A 9,567-nucleotide genomic window follows, 5' to 3' on the forward strand; every position below is an offset into this window, starting at 1 on the left:
TCGGCCAAGCGGCTCCGCTGACTCCGGGTCGGTGCGTTTACTGACGTCAGAGGCTCAAGTCCGGGCCTGCACTACAGACACAGGGGCCCACCGGGGGGGGAGCGGAGGGGCCCTGCAACGCCCGCCGCGTCCAGGCTCGGCGCCCGGCCGCGTGTGCCTCGGCCCTGGCGGACCCCCAGCCGGGGAGGCCCGTGGGGAGCGCCCCGCCGCGCGCGGAGGTTCTCCAACCGAGCCACTGCCGCGCGCCATTACCTGGCGGGAAGGCTCTTTGTGAGACCTCGACCCGGGCAGCCGGGAGGCCACGAGATGGCAGCAGAGGACACAGCCCAGGACAGAAACCCTGAGCCATTTGCAAAAGCCGATCTTCCATTAGCGAGATATGGTCAGTTGGCCTATAATCTTGTATTCAAGGCCAGAATACATGACTGAATTTCAGAGAAGTGAGGGCAGAATTCATCAACATGGAGAATTTCCCAAGCACCACGGAATTCAGCTGCGCAGGAGGCCACATAGGAATCGGGTATCTCTCCAGTGCTTAAAGCACGGGATAGGGGTCAAGGCCTTGAAAACCTGACGTCAGCAGGAACCTTGTCACAGTACTTCTTTCTGTGAAGTTCCAATAGGCCATAATTCAAGTAAAATATGAGTGACTTCCAGAGAGGCTGCCAAACTGATGAAGGGGCAGATAAGGGTGGTTGCCGGGAAGCGTGGCAGCAGAGCAGAAGGCTCTCCGGGCAGCCAGGGACTCCGGCAACAGGCAGGGGTGGGGGCGGATACCGAAGATCACAGGACGGCTCACACAACCTTCACTCGCCGCTGCGAGAGCGTAATGCAGAGGGAAGGGGCGTTGGTAGCGCTGGGACTTAATCTCTGATCTTCTGACTTGTCGTCTAATCATCTAACACGCCTTCCATTATAAACCCCACCCCCACCCCCAACGCCCAGTTGTTCCAACCAAAAATATCTCTAGATATTGCCAAATAACCCCTAGTGGGCAAAATGCCCTCTCCCTGAGAATCAATGCCGTAGAGGGAGATTGATTAAAAAAAGGTTAAGAACGTAATGTTAAACATCTCCAAAACTCTTGAATTTCAAGAGAGGCCTCAAAGGCCTGCAAGAAGTATTGCACACCCAAAACCCGAATTCCTACCATATGTTTGAATAATTGAAGGACGACAGGCTGAATCTGGTCTGCAGTTTAAGAAAAATTTGTACTCAACATGTTAAGATCAGAAGGGTTCACATTTAAAAAGTCAGAATTTCTGAGGCTCAGTCGATTAGGTGTCTGCCTTCAGCTCAGATCATGGTCTCAGGGGCCTGGGACTGAGCCACGTGGGACTCCCTGGTGGGCGGGGAAGTCTCTTCTCCCTCTCTCTCTGCCCCTCTCCCCGCCCCCCACCAGCTCGTGCTCTCTCTCAAATAAATAAATCTTTAAAAAATTAATTAATTAATTAAAAATTAAAAAGTCAGAATTTCTGACTTGTCTAGGAAAATTGGAACTATGCCAATACCAGGACCACAGTCCCACATGGCAATAATTGGATGGAGTTGAGTGGGGGTAAAGTCTTGAAGTAGAATGTGTGTGCTCTAGTTTCCCACAGTTCCCACCAATCCCTCTTACATCATACCCAATCTGTTTCATTCATTTACACTACTCCTCATCTCTGTAGGGAATTTATTTTCAACCGCTGAAGTGCCTTAGAGTTTCAAAGTATTTTCCCATGTGTGATTTTATGTTAGCCTTAGTACTCCAGTAAGGTAGAGAAGATAAATACTATGATTATAATCTCCATGTAAGCAAAATGTACTTCAGGGAGGTTGACTTGCCCAAACCTACACACAATACTGGAATCCCAATTTCCCAACTCCTAGTCCTATTATTTTTTAGGGAAAAGTTTTTTTCTCTTTCTTTCTTTCTTTCTTTCTTTCTTTCTTTCTTTCTTTCTTTTTCTTTCCTTCTTTCTTTCTTTCTTTCTTTCTTTCAAGATTTTATTTGAGAGAGAGTGAGAGAGAGCACACACACACACGTGCACACGAGCAGGGGGAGGGGCAGAGGGAGAGGGAGAAGCAGACTCCCCATTGAGCAGGGAGCCTGATGCGAGGCTCAATCCCAGGACTCTGGGATCGCGGCCTGAGCCAAAAGCATGCCCCAACAGACTGAGCCACCCCAGGTGCCCCTGGAAAAGTTTCTATTAACAACTGCATTTAATGGTTAAGGGAAAACCGAAGAGGTAGATATGGGTATAACTGCCGGAAAAGATTAGTTCCAACTGCTAAACTTTTCAAGAATCACCACAAATAATTAACATTTTTTCTTTTAATATTTCTGTTTCCCTTCTTCTAGGCATTTGAAAAGATTGCCCTTCTAGCTGTCTTGAAGTTGTATGTGGCTATATGACTTGCTTTGGCCAATGAAAATGCTATGTGTCCTGTTGAGGCAGAAGCATTTAAGAGCTCATGAACAATTCATGCTTACTTCACACAGGGATGGGGGGTGGGGACTCTAAGCCTCATGGTGATTTAGACAGGATCTCAAAATGGTGGAGCTCCATCCGCTTGGGTTCCTGAATAACTTATAATGAGCAGAGCCCACTGCCAGACTACTCTAGACATGTACTGTGAGCCCAACCTTTGTGGTTTAAAGTCATTAAGATTTGGGCATTGTTGGGGGCCTGGCTGGCTTAGTAGGTAGAGCATGTGACTCTTAATCTCAGAATTGTGAATTCCATCCCCATGTGGGTCACAGAACTTACTTAAGGAGAAAAAAAAAAAAAAAGATTTGGGCATTGTTACCAAAGCATAGCCTAACCTAACCTGACTGATAAGGTTCATTCGTAGGGTCACTGAACTTCTCCAAGAACTAGAAATGCAATTCCTAGATTTCTGATCATATCACTAAAAGCTGTTGATTCTATCTAGAAGACAGAGTGAATTGGTGATTTTTTTAGCCCCATTTCCTCATCCACCACCATCTTCTTCTTCATTTTTAAAGATTTTATTTATTTATTTGATAGAGAGAGAAACAGCCAGCAAGAGAGGGAACACAGTCAGGGGGAGTGGGAGAGGAAGAAGCAGGCTCCCAATGGAGAAGCCTGATGTGGGGCTCCATCTCAGAACGCCGGGATACGCCCTGAGCCGAAGACAGACGCTTAACGACTGAGCCACCCAGGCGCCCCCACCACCACCACCATCTTCTCACTTTGAAGAAAATTATTTTCTGAGTCTTGCACACATAAGCTCTGCATTATTCCGGCAGTTAGATAGGGAGGAGAAGGGGGAGGCCCAGATCTTGTTTTCTCCATTCAAGAGCCTAATTCCAGAACTGTCTCCACCCACTAGTACTCACACAACCTTGTCATAGGGCGACCATTACCACTCCCAAGGTGTCACAAACAGGAGCTCTGCCGCTGGCACCACTGCAATGTCAGGGCAAGGCAGCCAGGCTGCGCTCTTTCCTCACTGATGCCTGGGCTTGGCTAAGTCCGGAGAAGCAGCATTCTCTAGGGAAAGAAGCCTTCTCAAGTGGGAACAAAAATGAGTGTGAAGCGCACACCCATCCTGGTCACTATGTGAATTTGGGGTGAGTTCTCTTAGTACTCCAGCTGTGGTCAATTTCTAGTTTCTCTAGCGGCTAGTAAGCTGCCCGGCTGGTGCTACTGGGTCTCCCAGTTTTCCTGGGATTTTCTCAAGCCCACTCGAGCTTGTCATCTTTGCACACGTGCAAAGGTCATCAACAGTGGGGGTTGAGCCCAACCACAGCTTCAGGACCAGACGGCAACCGGGATCAAAGGTCGGCGGGGCAGCCGAGAGGCTGAGCTTGCGCAGTCCCGCTCCCGCCTTGGAGAGAAAGGGTGGCGGCAACGCGGGCTCGTTACACCGGCGTGCTCGCAAGAGGCGGGAAAGTCTTAGCTCGGGTCGCCGCGTCCCTTCCTCTTCCTGCCCCATCCACCTGCCTGCCCAGCGAGCCTGTCCTCGTCCGGCACCTGGGCCCCGAGGGAGGGGGACAAGAAGGGCCCCGGGCTTCTGACTCATCATCTCCAACCTCTTTCTCGCGCGCGCTCCAAGTCTCAGGACTTTGGATTTCGGCTCTGTGGGAGGGGGCGCGGCAACAGCATTTGGGAAACCCAGCTCTCCCGAGGGCCGGCCCCCAAACCCTGCCCGTCCGCGACGCTGCCAGAGGGAGGCCTGTGGACCCACAGTCAGCTCCCAGTTGCCGTGGGTGGGGCGGCGGCGCCCCCGCGCGGGATAACCCGCCTGGCGCCTCCCCGCACGCGGGGCCAGTGGTCGCGTCCGAGGAAACTCTCGGCTAGGCCCCGACTTCCAGCGCCTCGCGTCACTCAGCAGATGCACAGCGCCCCCATCCCGGAGGCAAGGCTCTTTATTTCCCATCAGGCCACGGGGCAGCGGGGCATCCCGGGACTTGTAGTCTTCGCTAGCGTAGAAAGGAACTGGATCGAAGGGAGAAACTAAAGCACCCGTGAATTGATTTCCGAGGATGGGCTTGTACGGGACCCCGGGCTTGGAGTGGATGGGATTGTGAAAGGTGGAGAGAAGAGAAATAAGTGAGATGAGGCAGATGTGAAGCTGTATGGGGAGGCGATGGCTAGGGAGGGGAAGGATGGAAGGGAGGAAGTGGGTACAGCTGAAAGTTGGTTTAAGGATGTCCTGCGGGAGGGCAGCTTTTCAGGGTAGTGAGGTGAGGGAAGACTCGGTTTAGGTATAGCTTCCCCTAGCGGGAAAGGGAAGAGCAGGGGGCTCGTCTGGATGGAAACGGAAGGCACTCCCCCGGACTTCATGTAGGTCTCAGAGGACTCCATCCAGCTTCTGAGTTCTGTGGAGTGGGGGCAGGAGGGTCTGGAGAACGCTCCTGCCGGGTTAGTGGAGCAGCACTTGTCGGCCTCCCCTTGCCAGCTCACTCATTCGTTGCATTTGCTGTGCTAGCCACCGTGGGACCGTTCTCCAAAGCGGCAACTTCCTCCAACTCAGAGAGACCCTAAAAGCCAGATAGTTGTGAGGGGAGCAAACTGTAAGGGTGAGAAAGGAGGAATCCCAGACAGAAACAACTTCTCCGTTTCTTGCATTTTTTCTTCCAATATTTTGGCAGTTCTTCCAATATTTAGGCAGCTTCCTAATGCTCTCCCGCATTTCTAGTCTCAGCCATTCAGATACCCAGTTCCCTCTTACCCACCACTACGGAAGAAATGTCTAAAACCAGAAAACCAATCAGTTTCTGGCTGTGACCCCTGCTCCCCCGCCACCCCCACTAACCCCATTATTTTCTCTTAAGTGCCACTGACCACGATAGCCAGTAAAAAAATCAGCCACTAGCTAACTGCTCCATACTTTCCTCCATGCCCGGAATACCTCCTGCAGCTCCTGGTAGTGCAGACTCCGGCTCCTGCAGCATCCTGGCTTCCTCCAGCTCAGCAGGAATAGCGAGTATGCAGAGACCAGCACTCCCCCTAGGGTGAAGGCCTCAGTGCTGAGCTCCACCACCAGCAAGCCAGCCAGCTGCAGGTAGACAGGGCTGAGGAGGCTCCAGGGAACCCAGCTCCTGTTTGCCCCTGCCCCTTTCCCTCTTCATCTCCTCATCCTCCCACCTTCCCCTTTATTCACCCATACCTGGGAGGGGGCAGCTGGGGCAGGCCCCAAGGCTGTCTTCATCACTTCAACCGCCACCACGATGAAGCCCAAGATCAGACTGAAGATGTTGAGTATCATCATGGCCTGCACCTGCCAGTAAACCAGCTCGGCCTTGCCCAGCCTAGGGGACTCATTGCCACCCCAAGCCCCACCTGCAGCCTAGCCCCAGAACAAAACTCAGCTCCTGTTCCTCCACCTCCAAAGAGGGCCATGAGCCCTCTAATTTCTTGCTTTCCCTCCTCAGTTTTTTAGGCCAGTCAGGGGCAGAGAGTTGACAGGATTAGTTAACATTTAGTCACTTCCTGGGCTGAGTGGTTTGCGTGCGTGTGTGTGTGTGTGTGTGTGTGTGTGTGTTGGGGGGTGTGTGGGAGAACAGTGCTGCATTCTCTTCCCCTCTCACCTTCCAGAGGCGGGGTGCTCTGCGCAGCTCAAGGGTGACAGTCCCAGTGAGGAGACCCTGAATGGCGAGAAAGGCAAGTGTTGAGCTCTGGCCCCGTTGAGGAGGCGGCTCCGGGACCTCGCTTCCACCCTTCCTTGTGGTGGGTCTTACCAATGCTCCAGGCCCAAGTGGTAGTGCTGTGGCCATGTGACAAGCAGAGTTCAGGCAGGCAACGGAGACAGCAAAGGGCACCACAGCCACTGCCAGCCACAGCTGGCTCACCTGGAGGCCAGACACAGGGTAGTTGAAGGGGATCCGGGGATCAGCAATTGGGGGGAATGCGTGTTGGTGGAAAGTAGTCAGCCAATGACAAGTGAAGGAATGGGGTATTATTTTTTTCTGCCTCATGTCCAAGTTTGGTTACTTACCTATGTGTTTTCCCCACATAATGGAAGCTAATTGGGGATTAAGGGTCTTGCTTCATTATTCTATGCCATTTCCACCCTCCTCCCACTCAGAGCCTAGTACAGTTTCAGGCACGGGGCGGGTGCTCCCTGAACACGGGTAGAATCGAATTGGGGTACAATTGGACATGCTGAAGCTTGGGGTGGGGCAGCCTGGCCTCACCGCCAGCACCAAGAGGTGCCCACTCTGCCTGTTTCTTGCCCAGTGCTGTAGCTTTTCCAGACGAAGACTGGGTCTCTCCTGCTCCCGCTGAGCAGCTCTCTCCTCCATGTCTCCCTTGACTGCTGGAGTTCGGTGCTTCCTAGCCTGGGAGAAATGCGTTATGGCACCTATCAGGAGATAGGACATGCGGCAACATCTCTTTCAGCTGTCCCTTTGCCCGCTTCCAAAATCCGGGGAGTTGAGGCTCGGCCTCAGACCTACCGAGTCTGAAGGTGCTACTCCAAAGGGACGGGACCCAGCCGGGCCTGGAGCTCCTGGCAGGGTCTGGTAGCTCAGAGCAGATGACGACAAACTTGTCCTGGCAGAGACTGGCTGTCAGGGCCAGGTGTGGTGGGGCAAAGGTCCCCACGAGGGCCTAAGGATCCAGGGAGTGGCCCTGGGCAGACACCAGGCTCAGTTCATTCCATAAGACGCCCAGCCCTGCCTTGCTCTGTCCCTCTTTCCTGTTGCTGCCTTCTCTGCCCATCTGGGGTCCTCTTCTGATTGCTCACCTCATCCCAATGGGCACTACCACCCTAGGCCCCAGTTTCCCCCCATTTCCATCTAATCTTTCTCCTTTTTTTGCTTCCTCCTCAAATTACCTGCTGTTCCCTAGGGAAATCCCATATTACTGTCTGGATTGGTCCCCTGTCATTACCATTTGCAGTGTTGTCTCAAGACCAGGCAAGGTTTAATTCTCCTGGCTTCCTGTCTCTCACTTTCTGGACAGTTTCTCCTCTCTTCTTCCTTTCTTGAAGGATTTACTCTGGATCGGGCACTAAGTAGATGGGGATCCCTATTTACAGTGGGGAATTTTTAATGTTAGAGTGTTAATTTGCAGCTAGACATGTATAGAAAATAGTCCGCAAATGGTCAGTCTTGGGAAGGACACTACTGCACCAAAGAATATTTTTGAGAGATACAGGTCGCCTTGCAGTCACACTGACCTGGACTAGAATCTCAGCTCTGTCACTTTCCCAGCTGTGTGACCTTGGATACATTATTCTACCTTTTTGAACCTCAGTTTGTTCAAACTGAGTGATAAAAAGGGGGCTAATAATTTGACTATGAGGGGTTGTTGACTCATGGTGGGCACTTAATAACCATCGGTGGTGCGATGAGGTCACACTGCTGTGCCTGATGCCCATATACTAAAGGCTTATTCAGAAGCTGAGCTGGGGCCATTTGTTTCTACAGCAAGAAGCAGAACCAGCTGGACCTGAATATATATACTCTATGGATCAAAAATAGGAAAGGTGCAGAGCCCGAGATCTGGAGAAAACCAGACGTATGTTCATAGCCCAGATCTACCGGGGTGACCTTGGGCAAGTTACTTAATCTCTCTGTTTCCTTATCTATAAAGGGAAGTTAATAATACAGATCTCAATACAGTACTCAAGGGGTTGCCCTGAGTATTAAAAGAGAAAATGCAATGAGCAAGCTCAGCCTGGCACCTAGCACTTAAGTGCTCAATAATTGTTAGTGACTATTATATTTATTATTATTACTGATGGTAGAGGAAGACTGAGCCAGAAGACTCCTGGGAGTTAGTACTGACAGACAGGGTCCCGGGAGCCAAGTGGTCCTTTGTAAGACACTTCTGTCCTGCCTAGTGCTGGGCCAACACTCAGGGGAGCATTGTGTCCACTCTTCTTTCCTGGGGAGTGGGAATCACATTTAAAGGCATCTGGGGAAGTTGCGTGTCTACTCCCACCTCAATCCCCATGTGCATTAATTTTATTTGGTGGCAGTGGCCTGACGGAATGTGAAATGTTAGGCTTGCTCTGAGGATCCCTGACCTGGTAGGCCAGTGGAAAGAGACTCTTAGCTTCATTTTCCTTACCCGTAAATGCAGACTGATTATATTTCAGGGTTATTGTAAGGCTTCTATATTATTAAATATGTGAGCAGGCATTCCGTCAATATTGATTAAATCTGAGTATACTACTTACAAGTTTGTAGCCCCTGTCTAGATTACAATCTGCTCATGGAAGGGAACTACAAGCCCCTCATCTGCTCATCCTCCACAGTGCTAAGCATAGTGCCTGGTACTTGGTAGACAATCAGTAAATATTTGTTGTATTGAAGAGCCATTAAAGTGACTTCAGGAATGGAAAAGAGAATTTGAGAGGAAGGAGCAGGATTTGTTTATCAAGAACAGAAAGGACCAAAGAGTAACTTTAATAATGTTTCTTGTACGGCAGACATTAACTATCTCTATAATCGCCCCTCCTCCTCCTCCCCAAAAAGAGAGACAGAAATTGTAAGGGAGAGGCTTTGAGATAAAACCCCAGGAAGAACTTCCCGAGTCTGTGCATGTTGGGGCAGAAAGAGCGGCAGAGCCAACTCCTTCCCTGGTATGTCCGGGTTTAGGGTGGGAGGGGCAGTCCGGCTTGGAGGCTGGGGGAAGGACGAGATGACCTTTCAAAATCTCTTCCAGTCTCCTGTTGGAATCGTCTGTGCGTCCCACCCCCGCTCACTCCCTCCCTCCCTCCGACAGCGCCCCCCGTCTCCAAACTGCCCGTACCCCGCCCCTGGCGGCCGCCTCTCGCGGCTCCCGGGGTCCCCAGCTCCCTGTCCCCGGAGCCAGAGCCCCGCTCCCGCTCCCGCGCGGCTCCCAGCCCCGCCGCGCCGCCCCCCGCATGCTAATGGCCGGGCCGCCTCCCGCCGCACACAATGCGGGCCAGGGCCGGGGGCGGGGGACCGGGGAGGGGGCGGGGGCCGGGCCGGGGGCGGGGGGGCCGGGGCCCGGCGCATCTCCCCCGGCCCCACGTAACGCTGACGCCCGCGCCGCCGGCCCGCCGCCCGCCGCCGCCGCCGCCGCCCGCTCCGCCGCCGCCCGCCCGGGGCTCGTGAGTAGCCGCTCCCCCCACTCCCGG

The 9,567-nt window shown here is 52.6% G+C and overlaps 2 protein-coding genes across 2 annotated transcripts in view; one reads left to right on the plus strand and one right to left on the minus strand.

Annotated features, from left to right (window-relative positions):
* Window positions 1–4,876: 4,876 nt before the first annotated feature.
* Window positions 4,877–6,757, minus strand: TMEM253 (transmembrane protein 253). Its single transcript, XM_008711124.2, has 6 exons — window positions 6,650–6,757; window positions 6,194–6,304; window positions 6,044–6,100; window positions 5,623–5,733; window positions 5,365–5,511; window positions 4,877–4,993 (listed from the first exon to the last, which is right to left on the minus strand). The coding sequence occupies exons 1-6, from the start codon at window positions 6,755–6,757 to the stop codon at window positions 4,913–4,915; spliced, it is 615 nt and encodes a 204-aa protein (XP_008709346.2). The 3' UTR covers window positions 4,877–4,912.
* A 2,744-nt stretch (window positions 6,758–9,501) lies between these two features.
* The window catches only part of ZNF219 (zinc finger protein 219), an 8,217-nt gene continuing 8,151 nt past the window's right edge, over window positions 9,502–9,567 (plus strand). Inside the window, exon 1 of the mRNA XM_040620687.1 lies at window positions 9,502–9,540. The gene's annotated coding sequence lies outside the window, so the exon portion shown is untranslated. The remainder of the gene's footprint in view (window positions 9,541–9,567) is intronic.

The sequence above is a fragment of the Ursus maritimus genome, unplaced genomic scaffold (assembly GCF_017311325.1).
Source record: "Ursus maritimus isolate PB19 unplaced genomic scaffold, ASM1731132v1 scaffold_36, whole genome shotgun sequence".
In the NCBI taxonomy this organism is placed as follows: Eukaryota; Metazoa; Chordata; class Mammalia; order Carnivora; family Ursidae; genus Ursus; species Ursus maritimus.